This window comes from Trematomus bernacchii, unplaced genomic scaffold, assembly GCF_902827165.1.
Source record: "Trematomus bernacchii unplaced genomic scaffold, fTreBer1.1, whole genome shotgun sequence".
Lineage (NCBI taxonomy): Eukaryota > Metazoa > Chordata > Actinopteri > Perciformes > Nototheniidae > Trematomus > Trematomus bernacchii.
Window position 1 is genome coordinate 188,779 of NW_022987558.1, and position 18,927 is coordinate 207,705.

Sequence of the window (18,927 nt, forward strand, 5' to 3'; positions counted from 1 at the left end):
ATCTAATACAAACACCAACAACAACACGACGAGTACACAGCGGCCACTCAGGTAACGGCACTGAAACAACCGACACTTTCAGAGACTTTTAAAAGGAAAGAGAAACTGCCCCAGAACAGTGAAAAGGCCAAAAAAATAACAGCCAAGATAGTTGAATTCATCGCGTTGGATGACCAGCCGTTATCTGTTACCTTTTTTTTCTCTTAATGCATTGCATAAAGATCGGATCGGGAAAAATCTGTATCGGCAGATTGTCAAAATCAAATGATCGGAATCGGATCGGGAGCAAAAAAAGGTGATCGGGACATCCCTAGTGTGAATCCAACAGTACATAATACACTTCCAATAAAATGTGGAAGATACCATCCAAAGATCCACATCATCATAAAAAGACCCACATACAAAGCGTAAGATATAAATTCAACTTCATCATGTATTCAACAAGTGATCATTTTCATTTAAAAACAGTACATTTGTGACATTTTTGTAATTATCGATGATTTTCCCGAAATCTGCACCGCAAGACCGTTTGAGTGTGTGTGTCTTTTCGGTTCTTGATTTCAGTTCTTTGAGAGGATAAAAATAAGTCCCATGCCAATTTCACTGGGAGAAAAATATATTAATGAAAACGTCAAAATCCGTATTTATATTTACAAATCAAATCACTTCGTACTGTTTATTTTGGTTGCTGTTATTGAATACAATTATTTAAAAATCATATCTGCATTGTTTTTGCATTAGTTCTAAGTGGTGTAATTTGAGAATTTACAGTTCCCCCAGTCTCCTGTTTTTCATACATTATATAATTACACCGTAGTTTTATGTTATGACAATAAACCTTTGAATCTTAAATCATGATTTTTCAAGGTAGCCCCACACATCATATCTGAATTTAGCTTTTCAGTAACAAATGCTGAGAAACCCACAGCTGTGAGATAGTCGTCAAAATATAGAGGGGACCTGTGCACCTATGCAATCTCACACCAACTTTAAGAGGTTTGTATAATAAATAAAGTAAGAATCACTCATTGTGAAAAAAGCTTCCAAAGCAGACTTGCATTTAAATATTTGATGTTTTTATATAAACGATAAGTTTGATAAAGTGGAGCTAAATCAAACTCCAAATACTGCTTAGTAGCAATACATCATATTCTAGAGCTAGATCATTTGTTTTGCATCCAAATCATAATTTTGAGAAATTCCAGATGATAGATAAATATAACGGATAAACAATTTGATATTTTTCTGTAATGGTTTAATATGTAATCCTTCTCTGTCATGGTGGTAGTCAAGATAAAAGCCACCCACATGAATAAAACAATAAATCGGGCTATGAGTGTTAAACATATGTCATGGGTGGCCATTAGAAAAGGTGTAATAATAATGTAGTCATTAAGTATTTTATAATAACGACATTAGATTATGTTTTTGTTTGCATTTTCGACACTTGCTGTTCTCTTAGGAACTCATAACTAAATAACCTTCCAACGATTACATTGTGTAAAAATGTAAGATCATATAAAAAATATTTTTGACGTGTATTGTCTCAATATAACCTCTACTTTCCCTTTTACTTTTCCAAATTTTGCTGACAAGAAAACCATCCTTACTTGTACAATCAAAAGTGTTTTTTACGTAATCCTGGAAATAAATCACCTAACTCCAACCTCCTGCAGCAGTGATTGGCTCCTTGCTGACCAATGAGGAAGGCCGGACAGCAGGGCAGCTCTCCTGACTGAGGATATAAACCAGGTCTGCAGGTGAAGGCTATCATCGACAGAATCACACAGCAACCATGATGTCTCTGGTCTTCATTCTGCTCATCGGAGCTGCCTGTGAGTGTGAAGCTCTTATCGAGCTGATTGCCTTCCTTTCTGCTGACAGTCTGTGGGCCTTTATCCCAAAACTTAGTGCAGAATAACCAGAGCATGTGCCTAAAGCCAAGGATTTTAATTAGAGAACATCTGATTGATCTTTAACCACCCAAAGTTCTCAAATGAACAATGCGCACTTGTTCTACATTCAAATAGATGTCTGTTCTATTGTAACTTTTTTTAAAGAGTAGTATCAAACAACTAACTTGATGCTGATGTGTGTTTTCTCAGTTGCCACGGAGGAGGACAAGATCGTCGGAGGGAAGGAGTGCACTCCCTACTCCCAGCCCCATCAGGTGTCTCTGAACTCTGGCTACCACTTCTGTGGAGGCTCCCTGGTCAACGCGAACTGGGTGGTGTCTGCTGCTCACTGCTACAAGTCGTAAGCACATTCCTCATGTTTTCCAGGGTCATATGATTGATTGACTAACCTGTGGGGCACGCACATTAATATATGATGATCAGTTATCTGTATTTTGTTACTAATCCAGTCATTTCCATTTGCTTTTAGCCGCGTGGAGGTTCGTATGGGAGAGCACCACATCAGGGTCACCGAGGGAAACGAGCAGTTCATCAGCTCCTCCCGTGTCATCCGTCACCCCAACTACAGCTCCTACAACATCGACAATGACATCATGCTGATCAAGCTGAGCAAGCCCGCCACCCTCAACCAGTACGTGAAGCCTGTGGCTCTGCCCAGAAGCTGTGCCCCCGCTGGCACCATGTGCACCGTCTCCGGCTGGGGAAGCACCCAGAGCTCCTGTGAGTGACACCCGCATTTTAACAGCTGGAGTTACTTTATTTTTGTGTCATTTGGGCTATTCTAACCCTGTTTTACAAAATTACAGCTGCTGACGGCAACAAGCTGCAGTGCCTGAACATCCCCATCCTGTCCGACAGGGACTGTGATAACTCTTACCCCGGTCAGATCACTGATGCCATGTTCTGCGCTGGATACCTGGAGGGAGGCAAGGACTCTTGCCAGGTGTGTAACAAAACAACTCTGCAGGACTCCTTTTCCTATAACAATGCATCTTAGTTGCATATACAGAACATTTGTAAATTTCTTCACAAATGAATTCTCTCTCAGGGAGACTCTGGTGGACCCGTCGTGTGCAACGGTGAGCTGCAGGGTGTTGTGTCCTGGGGCTACGGATGTGCTGAGAAGGACAACCCCGGTGTCTACGCCAAGGTAAACCAAAAATATCTCTAAAATAGAAGACAGTTAAAATGAATCATACTGTACTTGCTAGTTTTCTAAAAACCTCATTGTGTCTCCATTCACAGGTCTGCCTCTTCAACGATTGGCTCGAGACAACCATGGCCAACTATTAAGTCTGATCCTGCGATCACCATCTTACTCTGCTGCCTTTCTTCCATCATTCTAATGCCGCTGTTGTTGTTGAGTTTTGAATAATTGCATTCATTTTTTATCTGAGTCAATAAAGTCCAACACTTGTAAATTATGCTTCCCTCAGTTTGTTGCCTGTGTTGTCCCAGAAATATGTCTTCATTACATTATTTAAAATTCAACTGAACTTTAACAAAGTTGTGAACCTGTTTACTGCCCTTCATGATACAGTAGACAAAGCAATACTTTCTAAATGTATATTGCATCAAACTGTTTCCAATAGTTTAGAATACAATAAATGCCATCAATACCAATAAATAATAGTCCAGTGAAGTAGAGTCTTGAAGAAATACACATGAGATTTGATGCAGAGCATTGATCATATGTTACATCAAATATTTTAAAAGGTAAGCCCTGTTAGATACCCGACTTTAATACTTAGGAAACATGTTTGCAATTTTTACCAAGTATCTACATTCAATTTTTTGTTCTAATAAACAAACCCTTGTCAAGTATAATCAGCTCTGCAAACAGCCTATGACCATGATAGAGACATGTCAAGTTCAGACAATATATTAAAAGGAGTACAGAGGAATGAAATAGATAAAAAGAGAAACCAATGCAATCGACAAAGTAACAGCACTGTTGTTATGTTTACAATTGTGAGAGAAAATGAACTGGCAGAAATCATTTTCACTGATAGAAATCCTGAACTGTGATAGAGCTTAGTAGCATTTTTAGAGTACATGCATGCCTTAAACTGGGTCAAAATATGTAAGAACATCTGATAAAATGAAAAATATTAAATTCGCCGTTTTGTTGTTGTTGTGATTATGGATGCTTTTTACCATCTTAAACAACTTCATGTTTTGCTTTTTTTAATAAACAGTATTTTAATGGTATTTTTCTGTCCTGAGTAATATTAATAACCATCCATTTATCTTTTTATCTAAACAAATGTTTGTGTTTTGTTTTACTGCTTTTGTAATTTGTGTGTTCTTTAACTCATTGTTCAATAGACAATATTGTTTTGTGATGTGACACATCATCAAACCCACTGCTAAACGGAACTGTAATAACACAATTTAGAGAAAGATAAATCATTTATAGATATTTTGAAAAACATTTTTTCTGTATAGGCACGGTCTATCTGGTCAGAGCCACTCAGATAGTCAATCTGTGAGAGAAGCTGCAGCTGGCACACAGTCTGGGGCCGAGGAAAGGTCAGGACACTGATAACAACCTTTATACGTACATACTATTATTACAACCTGTACAAAATATACTCTACTCACAGCAGACCAGTGCAGCTAAGACTGAACTAAAAAAAGAACTAAATAATACACACAGTTTCAAAATGCATTGTTGTGAGAAAACATATAAAGTCCCTTTTTTTTCATTTTTGAGCAAAATTCCTGAAATGTATACATAATAGAGAACTGCTTCAATAGTAGTTTTTTACTGAAAAAAGTTTTATACAAACTCAGTTCCACAATCATACAAATCATCAGTTATTGAAAACAAAGCCTCGGTTATCCTACAGTTACATTTTTGTTAGTAGTTTGGCATATTTAATGTTTTTTATGATTTAGAGTATTGTAATTGTTTTTTTATATCATGTTTTATTCATGAGGTAAACATATCTCTCTCTTATAGCATTTATATATTTATAAACATTATTTATAACATCCAAAATGTAAAATTCTGGCATACACCTGTAAGCGCAAAGGTTTTTTGCTGCCATTTGCTGAAAAAGGAAAACTGTTGTTGAGAAGCAAAAGAAAATCAATGAATAAATGCTTGTCCTCTGCACTTATAGACCACAATATAGGAGTGTTTATGTTTTGTTATCTGCCTGCATCAAGTTTATGGACTTGTGGACTTGTAGTGTTTTAGTTTTGCATGCATTTTCACAACATGCCCTACCTTCAGGGTATAGAACAAAAATAACACAACATATGTATTTCTACAATACATTTACATTAGAGAAATAAAATGAGAGGTGACAGTAAAAGGCCATTTTTACTAAGAAGGAGCTAAAGTAAAGATTGAGATGGCCTTTTCAAGAAGTCAGCATTTTTAAACTGAAATCAATACGCTCTTTTATTTATTTTACCTTTATTTAACCAGGATAGGTCTCATTGAATGTCCTTCAGAGAACAACCATATGGGTCTTTTCTCCATGTGGCAAGAAGTAAAGGAATTGATTCAACGAAACAAGTCTTTAATTCTTCAGTCACTCTCAATATTTTAAGGAATTACTCCAATTTATCTCACACAGCTCCTGGAGGAAAAAGCCCCTTTGAAATATAAGTCAGCCACAGTGTTAATACCTTGATTCTTCCATTGAAATAGAACCACAATAAGGGTTTGAAGGAGGAGTTGTCTGCAAGTAGATAAAGTCACACGTTGGCAGAGTTTTAGGGAGTGTGGTTAAGTTTTCCCATCAGCACTATTTGCAGGGTTTTGATTGGTCAGCCCTATCAGGTGTGTCTCAAAAGATTGCATTGGTTAAAACGTTCGATAAAAAGCCAGTATGGGTCGAGGAAAATCAACCTGACATCAATCATGAAGTCTCTGGTCTTTGCTCTGCTCCTTGGAGCTGTGTGTAAGTATGGATTAATTTAGAAAAGCCATCAACACTAAGAAAACAAATCTCTAAATATATCTTAAGTGAGGAACATTATTTCTCTCACATTGGAGATTAAATAATTAAAAAGAAAACAATGAGACAGAGGAAATACAAAAATGTTGGACACAGGTATTCCTCCTTTGCAGATTAATAAATCCTTTTTTTGTTCAGTTGCCACAGAGGATGACAAGATTGTTGGAGGGCAGGAGTGCGTGCCTCACTCTCAGCCCCATCAGGTGTCTCTGAACTCTGGCTACCACTTCTGTGGAGGCACCCTGGTCAACGAGAACTGGGTGGTGTCTGCTGCTCACTGCTACAAGTCGTGGGTGCTCCTCAAACGTCAACAAATTAACCTCACAAAGCATCCCTTTCATTCAACCTGTCTCACTTGAAACTTGTATCTCTTTTGCAGCAAAATGGACATAGTTCTCGGTGATCACAACCGCTGGTTCATGGATGGAAATGAACAGATCATCTCTGCTGAACACGTGATCCCTCATCCCAACTACGAGTCCTGGTTGGTCAACAATGACATCATGCTGATCAAGCTGAGCCAACCTGCCACCCTCAACAAGTATGTGCAGCCTGTGGCTCTGCCCAGCAGCTGTGCCCCCGCTGGCACCATGTGCACCGTCTCCGGCTGGGGTGTGACTATGAGCTCCGGTGAGTATCAGACTCCTCAATCTCCTTATGTTACTCAATCTACATGTTTACATAATTCATTTTAAGAGTGTGTTGAAGACCTTCCTTTTTAATAAAGCCTATAGTTACAGCTGGTTTAACATTAGCCTACGTTTGTCCTCCTGAGTCCTACATTTTATGGTATTTTACTGTATATTTTCTGTCTTTTTGTTGTATTTGTATCTATTGTATTTGTTGTTCACGTTCTATCGTGTCTTTTATAAAGTATCTTTTACATTGTCCTCTATGTTTGTTAATCTGTAAAGCCCACTGAGACAAGCGTATTTTGTTATATTGATTTGTCATTGTGTCTCTTATTCTGCGTCTCCACAGCTGCTGACAGCAACAGGCTGCAGTGCCTGAACATCCCCATCCTATCTTGTGAAGACTGTGATAACTCTTACCCCGACATGATCACTGATGCCATGTTCTGCGCTGGAGACCTGGAGGGAGGCAAGGACTCCTGCCAGGTATGCGTGTCTGCTGTTGCAAAGTGCACAAATTACTTGTTTAGTGTCCCCTACACTTTCATAAAAGTTAACTGTATTTCAAACTGCTTTGCTTTCTCACTCTCAGGGTGACTCTGGTGGTCCTGTTGTGTGTGACGGTGAGCTGCAGGGTGTTGTGTCATGGGGCTTTGGGTGCGCAGAGAAGAACCACCCGGGTGTCTACGCCAAGGTAAAAAAACACAAGTTTCCCATAGCAATCATTTATTTCTCAATGCGTGCTGTGATTGTAAATTTTTCCAATTCCTTTTCCCTCTCTTGCATCAGACCTGCATTTTCACAGATTGGCTGCAGAGCACCATGGCATCTTACTGAGACCCCTCTGATAACACGGTTATTACACTGCAAACCACCGTGCCACTGAAAGTATGCCTGTTGAAATAGAGTTTGAAATAAAATGGTAAAAAGGTTGTGCTTTTATTCTGCATCGCTCTCTTTCACTGTCCTTTTGATCTGTCTGTCAAATCAACATGACAAATGAAATCATCTTAATATCATTAAAATATGCTTTATTTTATTTGTTATGCCTTATTCTGGGATTTAAATCAAAATGGCCTTCAGAATGGGGCCCTGTGAGTGTACCTCTGTGAAGGGCAGGACACAAAGTATAGATTAAGAGATAAAAAAATATTGTATAACTACATATTATATATAATAATGTTTTTTATTTTAATCATTTTACATAATCTTTGAACAACACAGTAGATACTGTGACCCAATGAGCTAACAGGTTTCTTGGCATAATATTTTCACATGATTTAAATAAACATTTTCAATTATTAGATTGGATAAATCAAAGATTAATCTTAAATTAATGATATATGTTATATTGAGTATGTATATACACTGGGGTCCTTTGTATTTGTGTTATATAGCCTAAATGTATGGAATAAAAATCATGCATTCAAAAATAAAAAGAGAATAAAACACAAAATAATGCAGACAAATAAACATGAATTATCCTCAATGTGAAACGCAAAGTTAACATGTTGTCTTGTTAGTACATCATGTTATCCTCCCATATACAACTATATCAAAAACATTTTTGAACCCAAAACGCAATCTTTCCTTAAACATAACCAGTTTATGTTATTGCATAAACCCAGTAACATCTCGTTTCCATATTAGGCAAGGCAAGGCAAGGCAAGGCAAGTTTATTTATATAGCACCTTTCAACACAAGGCAATTCAAAGTGCTTTACAAAAATGGAAGACATTATGAAAATGGCATTTAAAATCATTAAAAATAAAAGATAATAAAATAAACATTAAAAGAAAAAATACATGGATAAAAGTTAAAAGTTACAGTGCAGTTTAAGATGTGAATAGTTCAATTAAAAGCAGCGGCAAAAAGAAAAGTCTTCAGCCTGGATTTAAAAGTAGTAAGAGTTGCAGCGGACCTGCAGGTTTCTGGGAGTTTGTTCCAGATATTTGGAGCATAATAACTGAATGCTGCTTCTCCATGTTTAGTTCTGACTCTGGGGACAGAAAGCTGACCAGTCCCTGAAGACCTGAGAGTTCTGGATGGTTCATAATTTAGCAGTAGGTCAGACATGTATTTTGGGCCTAAACCATTCAAAGCTTTATAAACCAGCAACAATATTTTGAAATCTATTCTTTGACACACAGGAAGCCAGTGTAAGGACTTCAGAACAGGAGTGATGTGATCCACTTTCTTAGTGTTAGTGAGGACTCGAGCAGCGGCGTTCTGAATTAGCTGCAGCTTTCTAATAGATTTTTTAGTGAGGCCTGTAAAGACACCATTGCAGTAGTCGAGTCTACTGAAGATAAAAGCATGGACAAGTTTTTCCAAATCCTGCTGTGACATTAGTCTTTTAATCCTAGATATGTTCTTTAGGTGATAGTAGGCTGATTTAGTAACTGTTTTAATGTGACTGTTGAAACTCAGGTCAGAGTCCATGACTACACCTAGATTTCTGGCTTTATCTGTTGTTTTGAACATTGCAGACTGAAGCTCAGCGCTAACTTTTATACGTTCTGCCTTGGCTCCAAAAACCATTACCTCAGTTTTATCTTTGTTTAATTGGAGAAAGTTCTGACACATCCAGTCATTGATTTGTTCAATGCACTTACTCAGTGTTTGAATTGGAGCATAATCTCCTGGTGAAATTGTTACGTACATTTGTGTGTCATCCGCATAGCTATGGTAACTTATTTTATTGTTTTTCATTATCTGAGCCAGTGGTAGCATGTAGATGTTAAAGAGAAGAGGCCCCAAGATGGAGCCTTGAGGTACCCCACATGTCATATTTGTCAACTCAGATGTGTATTTACCTATAGAAACAAAGTTTTTTCTGTCCTTTAAGTAGGACTCAAACCAATTTAGAACTGTTGCCGAAAGTCCCACCCAGTTTTCTAGTCGGTCTAGTTGTTGTGGTCAACAGTGTCAAACGCAGCACTGAGATCTAATAATACTAACACTGAAGTTCTGCCACTGTCTGTGTTTAAGTGGATGTCATTGAAGACCTTTACAAGAGCAGTCTCAGTGCTGTGGTTTGGACGAAATCCTGACTGGAACACATCCAAACAGTTATTTAAATGCAAGAAGTTACTTAACTGTTGAAATACAACTTTTTCAATGATTTTACCTAGAAATGGCAGGTTTGATATTGGCCTGTAATTGTTCATTACTGAAGCATCTAGATTATTCTTTTTTTTATATTAGCAGGAGCATAGCACAACATTTGGACCCTGTGCAGAAGCATCCTCTATGGTCCCTCAAGGCATCCACAGCTCTTCATTTTAGTATCTTTGAGTCTTTCCTCACTTGTCCAAGGTTAAAGACAAGCACAGCAAACAGGCTGCTTGACACATAATTTTAACTAGAAAAATCAAAGATTAATAATGAATAGAATCATCAATGAATACGTCATTAAAGAGATGTATACACTGACGCCTTCTGTATTTGCATATACTTGATATAACCAATTGTTGTTATTCCATTCAAATCAGTCATATAAGGATGAGATTCTACCTAATTCCTACTTTTAAGATTAACCTATACGCTCCATAGAATAGTGATATTTTTCATGCTATCACCGTCCTTAATAATGACAACTCATACATTTAACAGTATGCTATTTGTACAATTCAGCAAGTTTAGCCACTTTTTTTCTATCTAAGGGTCGTAGCACTACAACATCTCTTTACCTTGTACATGCATGTTATATGGGCCCTACCCACATCCACAGCTATTCTGCTACCTTTGCGGCACATCATGCAATTCAAATTAAATGCTGCAAGATTGTGTGATTGTGTGTCTGGTGTTGGAGGTTTGTCTTATCTTGATCGCCTTTTTATCAGCATTTTGGATTGTAGTATGTACAACAACTGTTGAACATTCTTACCGTGCAGAGGAACAAGAGCCTTGGTCTTGCTGACTTAATCGTGTCTGTGTGGGGAGTTAAGTACTTTACTTAACATTATTAAGGAACTTGTACTTAAAAGTAGTATTTATGGTATTTCTTAGATTCAGATACCTGTACTTTTAATTTGATGATTTTAGTTCAGACTCAGGTATCATGACGTTATGGGAAGAAAATGCATCGATGCATGCAATATAAAGCAATTTGAAAATGTTCAAATTCTTATAGGACTAAGTTTGAGTCTTGATTCCAGCAGTTCTTTGAGACACAACACAGGTTGCAGTACACACAGTATTTTTCCAACACAACACGACAAAACAGAACAAACTGAAATGGCCTATCCAATCTACAAATCCTGCATATTGAAGCGTCGGAAACAAATAATGATGCGGAAACAGGCAGAGGAGGACTATGAGAGAGACAAAGAGAGGAAGACTGACCAACAGAACCTGGAAAAGGACAAGTTTCAGCAATACATGCAGCAGGAAGGCGAGCATCTTCCAGCAGCTCAGACAGGACGGCATTGTGTCCTTTTAAATGGGGAGGTGCCAGATTACAATGACTTCTGTCGAGAAACTGATGAGCCGTTGCCCAGACGTGGTACTGACCTGGCCCGCTTAATGACCCGGGAAGATGCAGGTGAACTGTTGCCCACGAAGGCAAATTCTGGATGGCAGCGCACCCCTTCCTCGGAGGAGAAGATCAAGCAGTACCTGGAAAAGGACAAGTTTCAGCTCAAAGAGAGCAGTACTGCTGATCTGCGGCCAAACCGCCTCCCAACCAAAATAATGGGAGCACCTGCAGGACGACGCTCTCCCCCAACTGGGGTGGAGTCATCAAAGAACCGTGGGAAAAAAACAGGAGAACGGTTGCCCAGATTGGACACTCCTAAAACCCGGGTCACCAAGCAGGAGAACAGTAAAGAGGTGTTGCAGGTCTATATGACAATGACAAGCGAACGATTGCCCAGATTTGCCACTGAGCAAACAAAACGGATTAAGAAGCAGCAGGGGCACCTCGAGCTAGGATGGATGAATTAAATGGCCGATCTACATCCTCCCTACTCCCTAACCCACTTTTTACTCCCTACCTTTAATTTAATGTATTCTCATTGTTCCCCCTTTTCCCCCAAGTTCATAGAGTCTTCATGAATGGGTTTTCTCCAGGTGTTCTGGTTTGTTCCCGTTGTCTGAATGTATCAGGTTATGATACACAGCGAAAAAACACAACATTTCCCACCTGTTCTACACTCCCTCTCTGGTTCACTCTTTACCCCTCTGGCTTTATTCTAGTTTTCCTTTATTTATCTTTTTCAGGAAAATAACAGCACCAAACGGCAACATCCCACATCTCACTCCTTTACTGTGTTTTCCCACTTTTCCTCTCTACGGTTATTATAACAGGTTCATATTTTTCCTTTATTTCCCACTTTTCCATGAATAGGTTTTCTCCAGGTGCTCTGGTTTCGTCCCACAGTCTGAATGTTTCAGCAAAAAAAAACACAGTATAATCTTTAAAGTAGGGCTGTGCAATTAATCGTATTTTAATCGCAATTACGATTTTGGCTTGCCACAATTACGAAAACAACATAATCGAAAAAAACTATTATTTTGCTTTGCTAGGTTGTGACAGTGCAACATATTTGATCCAATTTATTTTGGTCTCATTTATTTGTATTTATCATATTTATATATGTTTAGTAGTTTGTGGAAAAAAATATTTGTTGATCTTGTTTATTGGTATTTATTATTTTGATATTATTTATTTAAATGTATCATTTATTTTTGTATTGGTTTTTCAGTTGAATTATACGTTCAGGGTAATCAACAGTTAAAAAGATACTGTTCAAATTATTGTTTGTATTTGTTTTAAAGTTCAATAAATTGATTTTTTCAAAGTCAATGAATAATCGTATTTAATAATCGTGATATCAATTATTGACCAAAATAATCGTGATTATGATTTTTGCCATAATCGCACAGCCCTACTTTAAAGGGTACAGTACTTATTGTCTTAAAGGTGGGGTAGGTAAGTTTGAGAAACCGGCTCGAGATACACTTTTTGTTATATTCCATGGAATGCTCTTAACATCCCGATAGCAATGAATATCTTAAGTGCTTTGACAAAAAATCCATTAAAAAATGTCATCTGTGGAAGCCGTAGTACTGTAAAAAGCACGACCAATCATTTTAGCCGGCCCGGCTAAAATAACTGGATGGCCTACCTGCCTGTCAGCCTTCCATCTGTGCACAAACTTATCTTGTGCCCTCATTGGTCATGTGCGCGTTCGTGTGTGTTGGAGGAGGGGCTCTGTAAGGAAGTGGCAGATTTGTTCCGGCTGTGTATTTTCAAATTCTAGCGCACTCGAGCTGGTTTCTGCAAGATTACCTACCCCACCTTTAAATGGAATAAAAAAATGTTCAGGAAAATGTACAACAAATTCAGGAACATAATAATAAATAAATCTTAACATTTAATTGTACATGCCTATTGTTGAATTGTCTTAGTATTGTAGTTCAAATAAGGTCATATGGTCATATTGTGGGTTTTCTTCTGAAGTTTTTCCTTGTACGATGTGAGGGTGTAAGGACAGAGGGTGTCGTATTGTCATACTGATATTCTGTACAAACTGTGAAGTCCACTGAGACAAATGTAACATTTGTGATATTGGGCTATATAAATAAACATTGATTGATTGATTGATTGATTGATTGATATGGATATAAAAATAAGGCTGCATACTTTTATTTTTCAGTATGTGGCCTACTGCAACTGCACTAGCATGCAGAATACACACAATTGGGAACACACATCTTACATCTTGAACTTTAACCCTCTTTCTCATTTATCCATCGCAATTTGTGCCGCAACATTTAAAGCTGTACTATCTGCTCCCTGCGCTTCACCTACGTACTCTGAGGTCCTGTCTTCCTCGATCCCTGACACCATATTACTGGTCGTTTTTCTCGGGGTAACACATGGGTCAAGGAAGAACAGGACCGCAGAGTATTTCCACTTTGTTGTGGTCCCTGCTGCTGACCCACTCTTATCATTCTCCCTCTTTTTGTCCTTAACGTAGGTGTCCCTCAAGCTTTTCCACTTCCGTCGGCATACCTCCTCTGACAAGAACAAAACGTTTACAAATTGTAACTTTTAACCGTTATCTGCCGTTAAACCGGCGGTTGAGCTAGCTTGGTTAATGCTAATGTTTTGTTACCGGTATCTGTAATCAAGCAACAGATGTATATTTTGTATAACTTACCAGGTATGACTACTTCCTCGCTTATCTTCCTCCAAGGCAGTTCTTTTTTGTTGCCGTCCCGGAAGATATATGACATAGTGTCGTATACCTCCGGGAACCCACACACAGGAACCACAATCTTCTCTTCCATCTTTACAAGAGAACGCGTCACGTGAATTTGACACTCGAGTTGAAAAAAATTAAACTCTCACGTTGACGCGGCCCCCTTCATTCGCGTGATTAGCGCCGCGTAATTCGCGCCGCGTGATTCGCGTTATATGCGCCACCGGAGCGAATTTGCGTGTATCCACATCTTTGCATTGACTTTACATGTAATCGTGCCGCCCCCAAAAATCACATCGCGTCCGGTGTGATCACACGCAGCAAATACCGCGACAACTAAAGCCTTTTTTGGGGGTTTGTTCCTCTACTAAAGTACCAGTGTAAGAGAGAGGGTCTGTTACAAGTACTCTTTTGAGAGCCAGGGAATGAGCAGCCATGCTCCTTTATTGACTTATTTGCAGTCCACTGACATTCAAACGGAGTGAAACTATAACAAAAAAGAAGTTACAAGGCACTTAATGATCTCATACATGCAAGTGTAACATACACAGATTACTTGTAGAATATGGTCATGTAGTGTCTTATAATGACTAATAAAGAGCCAATATACTGCTAATATGCATGTTAATTAACAACTAGTTGATGGTGAATTTGTGTACCTTAATATGAAGTTGTACCGCTTATATGATGAACATTGATGTCTATGTGCCTTATTCTGTATTTGACATAATTGTTTCAATAAAAAAAAATATATATAACTCAATATATTGAGATAGCTAAGTCAATATATTGAGATAGTAAGTCAATATATTGAGATAGCTAAGTCAATATATAGTAAGTCAATATATTGAGATAGCTACAGTACGTCAATATATTGAGATAGTAAGTCAATATATTGAGATAGCTAAGTCAATATATTGAGATAGTAAGTCAATATATTGACTTACAGGATTTATTTTTATTTTTTCCTGTGGCGCAAACAGGCTTCCATAACTAGACTACTACTACTACCGGCATTATGAAAACCAGAAAATTACTTGTTTTCAATTAGACATAATGTGCTACTTCACAATAGCATTACAATTGATATAATCAGACTGGGCACTTACCTGTGATCCTGAATTTGCTGTTTTAAGGTTTCTGCTAAACTCCATGTTTTTATTTGCTGTCAGTTTGGGCAATTTAGCGACGTTTGCCCCGTTTTACCTCCTTGTCCGGTTGCCTTCATGCTTGGTAATCCTCAGAAAGATGCTAGATATCCTGAAAGTCTGTTCCTGGCACCATGACCATCCCCTGCGAACTGGACAAACACGTGAAGCAAAACATTGACAAGCTATCAGTTAACCAGCGTTGTCCTGTTGACAGCTCCAAGTAAAATCTGTTTTAACTGAGGTGTGGTTTAAAACAATATGGATTGTTATGTCAAGTCTTGGACCTTCTCAATATAACTATGATTTAATTACAGTTTCCAGATATTGGAAGAGGCCTATGAGTCTCTTTGCTAATTATCAATGGTCTTTGCAATTAACAGCAGATGTACCCATGTTAAGTAAATTGGCAAAGGTCAGAGGAACTCCAAGAGAGGTCTTCCTCAGATATAATACAGTTAAAGTCTTGTTAGTTAGTGCTTCATATCCAGCATGCATTAGCTAAGAAACGATAAGGATGTTGGTGTGTTAGTTAATGTAAAGAAATGTATGTGCGCTCATGTGCAGACGATATATATAGTTTGTTAATTGGATAATTCATATCCTGCAAGGCTCCTAAAGACTTCATGAGATAATGACCTTTTGACATCTGGAACTTACATGTTGCTCTGATGTTGGTGCGTCCAAGTTTAGGAGACCTGACAATGTGTGTGCGTTAAACATGATTAGGGAACATGTTCGTGTGTCATTTAGGAAACCTATAAGTGTCTTGTGTTTCTGAATATTCGAAGAAGGCATTGCTGTAGGACTGCTTGAGAGCAGAGGTAATGTTTTCCTCATTATTATTGATTGTTGTACAACGAAATAATAATTGATCAACTATACCTGTGTTTGTGTTTTATTGATTCCTCTCTGTTTCATTCTTTCATGTTGTGTGAGTACTTGGATCGCCACAACAGGATAACAACGTTTTAATCTCAAATTGTGTGTGTTCATATTTTATGGACAATAATCCACTTAATTCGTGATGACTTTCGTGTGCAAACTACGGCGCAACGAAGGATCACTGCAGCGGGGCAACAAGCAATCAGGAACACAGGTGGCATAACATTTGTGATATGCGCATGCGCAAATTTGTTTTCCCGCAATCACCGCACTTGTTAATAGAGCTATGTAGATTTAAACAAATATATACTATTCACTGGCGTTATATAACAGCAGCAATTTACGATTTTCTCACCTGCAGCCAGAAGGTGGGACACCAATATATTATAAAATACATTGAGGCCATGCAGCTATAATAACCAACTTTTTTTAGCAAATCACCGTGTTTTGCATTTATAATAAAAAGAATAAACAAACAGGCAAATGTAACATCAAAAAGATACAAGGATACTAATACTAAATAATCAGAATAAAAATCTATATAATAAAAAAAAAAATCTGTGGTTCTTGGCTGACAGTGAGTACAGCGGAACTATTGCTCCCTAGCTCCGTGACCAAGTCGGACACATTCAACGGTGCACCACCAATGTCAACTTCACATCGAAATTACTTACCTGACCTCATGTTTTGTAATAACATTGAAGGTACTGCTTCATGAAATAGATAGAGGACGCGTTGAAGAGATTATACCCGGGAACACGTTTTGTATAGTTTTTCTGTTCTGGTGACTCTGACCGGACAAGATGCGCCTCACGCTGCAGTTGTTGATCTCCCACGGCCGGGTGGCCCGGAAGATGGGTCTGGGTCCGGAGTCCCGGATCAACATGCTGCGGAACCTTCTGACAGGACTGGTCCGTCACGAGAGGATCGAGACCACCGCGGCCCGAGCAGATGAAGTCCGCTTCTACGCTGAAAAGGTACCGACCAGGACATGCTAACACTGCTAGCTGCCCATTAAGCTAATGTTACTGTACTTTGAGCACAACAATATTTGTCAAATGTAAATAATTGAATCATGACATACACATTTCGACCTCTGTTGCTGCAAAGGATCAATATGCACCAGCTATTTAGAGTGAACAAAGAAAATACACTGATATGGTATAAATAAGGGGACCTCAGTTAATGTCAGGCTAACATTTAAAAAACCTCTGGCATTATTTAATGTTACAATGATTTAAAGTGTACATTAAAATTAAATGTAATTGAATATCTTTAACAAATTGAGTTATAAAACAACATACTTCGTTGGCCTTCCTCGGACATATAATAATAATAATAAATTATATTTATATAGCGCCTTTCAAGGGACACAAGGTCGCTGTACATGGTGGACAAACAAAACAAACAGACTATCAAAGGGCAAACAACAAATAAAGGAAGCCGGGGGACCAAGAAAGGGCTAGGGCCCGAAGGCCAGGGTGAACAGGTGTGTTTTTAATGATGATTTGAAGATGTCCAGGGAGGCAGCATTACGGATCTCGGCAGGAAGTGCATTCCAGAGGGTCGGGGGCCGCGGGCCGCAACACTGAACGCCCTGTCACCAACAGTTCGTAGGCGAGAGCCGGGGATGGAGAGCAGGCCCGTGTCTGAGGACCGCAGACTCCGAGAAGGGGTGTAGGGATGGAGGAGGTCCGATAAGTACTGGGGGGCGAGGGTATGGAGGGACTTTTACGTGAGGAGGAGTGTTTTGTACTGAATCCGGGACTTGACCGGCAGCCAGTGTAGGTGGATGAGGGTGGGGGTGATATGTTGCCATGGCTTGGTGCGGGTGAGAAGCCTGGCGGCAGAGTTCTGGACGTATTGGAGCCTCTCCAGGGCTTTGCTGGGAACCCCGGACTGGACTCCATTGCAGTAGTCCAGACGGGATGTGATGAAGGCGTGTACAAGTGTTTCTGTCACAGAGTCAGAGAGTGAAGGCCAGAGTGAAATAAACTGGGTCTTTAAAAGGCAAATGGACCTTATGGAATATTTAGGTTATAGGAACAACATTTATTTCTGTCTCCTGATGTCATGGTCTAGTGATTAAGATATATAGAGGGGAAAAAAAAACACTAACAAAAAAGTTAAAGATATATAATGGATACATACAAAGATATAACATATTTTAATATTGATATGCAAATTCAAATACAGCATGATATCACACCAAAAATCTTAATGGAGGTGTGAGGTTTACATGATTTATTTCGTTTCTATAGTCTCAGTTTTAATCCAAAATCTTCATCCCACAATGTCTAACTTTATATAAACAAGAGTATTTTTTATATGAATACGGTTTTAGATGCAATATATTCAGATTTTAATTATTCCTTCGTCCACACACACACACACACACTTGTCCTGACTGAATGCGTTTCTTGTTTTTGTTTGTTCCAGCTGGTTGACTATGCCAAAAAGGGAGACACTGATGAGAAGGCGATGAAAATGGCCAGTTTTTGGCTCACGGTACGTGCATCTCTTCTCAACTTTGTGAAGTGACAAGCTGTTTCACTCTATATGTAAAACAGTTCATCTGAAGTTGTGTTTTTCGTGTTTGTGGCTCTTTAGGAAAAGGATCTGGTTCCAAAGCTTTTCAAGGTCTTAGCTCCACGGTTTGAGCCTCACTCATTTGGATACACACGGATGGCACGCATCCCAAAAAAGGAAAACCTGGACAAAGCCGAGATGGCCGTCCTGGAGTACAAAGGCAACCCCTTCCCGCCTCTGTATCCTGTGAAAAAGAAAAATGAACTGGCACTTGTCAACCAGCTTCTCAAAGGCTACAGAGAGGAGAGGGCAAAAGCTTGATCCTGGTGTTCGATCAGTGATGTGCTGACGGATCATGGTCGGGTGAAATGCCTCTGCAGGTTATGGCTTATAGACACTATTTCTTCCCCAAAAACAGTTCCAAAGCTCCTGTGTCAATGTAAGCCAATAACATTTCTGTAAATGGACGATTATTACTGATTATGTATAAATAAATATAATTTCTTAAGAGAAGGAGATTTTTCGTAATCATTTGAACAATATCTGGGCAACGCAACATCAGTGCAGAAGAGAAAATAAAAGTAATCATTAAAGCCTTCTTCACACACCGGCCTGGGTCTGAATCCAACCTG

The 18,927-nt window shown here is 38.7% G+C and overlaps 3 protein-coding genes across 3 annotated transcripts; all 3 read left to right on the top strand.

Annotated features, from left to right (window-relative positions):
* Positions 1-1,734: 1,734 nt before the first annotated feature.
* LOC117477255 (trypsin-1-like) lies at positions 1,735-3,337 on the top strand. Its single transcript, XM_034123923.1, has 6 exons — positions 1,735-1,835; positions 2,106-2,256; positions 2,386-2,636; positions 2,723-2,859; positions 2,965-3,066; positions 3,162-3,337. Exons 1-6 carry the CDS (start codon positions 1,796-1,798, stop codon positions 3,207-3,209), a joined length of 729 nt encoding a protein of 242 aa, XP_033979814.1. The 5' UTR covers positions 1,735-1,795; the 3' UTR covers positions 3,210-3,337.
* A 2,439-nt stretch (positions 3,338-5,776) lies between these two features.
* On the top strand, positions 5,777-7,454 carry LOC117477256 (trypsin-1-like). Its single transcript, XM_034123924.1, has 6 exons — positions 5,777-5,833; positions 6,029-6,179; positions 6,270-6,520; positions 6,872-7,008; positions 7,115-7,216; positions 7,312-7,454. The coding sequence occupies exons 1-6, from the start codon at positions 5,794-5,796 to the stop codon at positions 7,357-7,359; spliced, it is 729 nt and encodes a 242-aa protein (XP_033979815.1). The 5' UTR covers positions 5,777-5,793; the 3' UTR covers positions 7,360-7,454.
* An 8,922-nt stretch (positions 7,455-16,376) lies between these two features.
* Positions 16,377-18,903, top strand: mrpl17 (mitochondrial ribosomal protein L17). The gene is made up of 3 exons (XM_034123959.1): positions 16,377-16,743; positions 18,206-18,274; positions 18,377-18,903. The coding sequence occupies exons 1-3, from the start codon at positions 16,570-16,572 to the stop codon at positions 18,614-18,616; spliced, it is 483 nt and encodes a 160-aa protein (XP_033979850.1). The 5' UTR covers positions 16,377-16,569; the 3' UTR covers positions 18,617-18,903.
* Positions 18,904-18,927: the final 24 nt, after the last annotated feature.

Bases quoted from the DNA above. Each gene is read 5' to 3' on its own strand.
- LOC117477255 (XM_034123923.1), top strand. From the start codon at position 1,796: ATGATGTCTCTGGTCTTCATTCTGCTCATCGGAGCTGCCT. The intron at 2,257-2,385 runs GTAAGCACATTC...ATTTGCTTTTAG, and splicing joins GCTGCTCACTGCTACAAGTC to CCGCGTGGAGGTTCGTATGG. The intron at 3,067-3,161 runs GTAAACCAAAAA...CTCCATTCACAG, and splicing joins ACCCCGGTGTCTACGCCAAG to GTCTGCCTCTTCAACGATTG.
- LOC117477256 (XM_034123924.1), top strand. From the start codon at position 5,794: ATGAAGTCTCTGGTCTTTGCTCTGCTCCTTGGAGCTGTGT. The intron at 5,834-6,028 runs GTAAGTATGGAT...TTTTTTGTTCAG, and splicing joins TCTGCTCCTTGGAGCTGTGT to TTGCCACAGAGGATGACAAG. The intron at 6,180-6,269 runs GTGGGTGCTCCT...TCTCTTTTGCAG, and splicing joins GCTGCTCACTGCTACAAGTC to CAAAATGGACATAGTTCTCG.
- mrpl17 (XM_034123959.1), top strand. From the start codon at position 16,570: ATGCGCCTCACGCTGCAGTTGTTGATCTCCCACGGCCGGGTGGCCCGG. The intron at 16,744-18,205 runs GTACCGACCAGG...TGTTTGTTCCAG, and splicing joins TCCGCTTCTACGCTGAAAAG to CTGGTTGACTATGCCAAAAA. The intron at 18,275-18,376 runs GTACGTGCATCT...GTGGCTCTTTAG, and splicing joins TGGCCAGTTTTTGGCTCACG to GAAAAGGATCTGGTTCCAAA.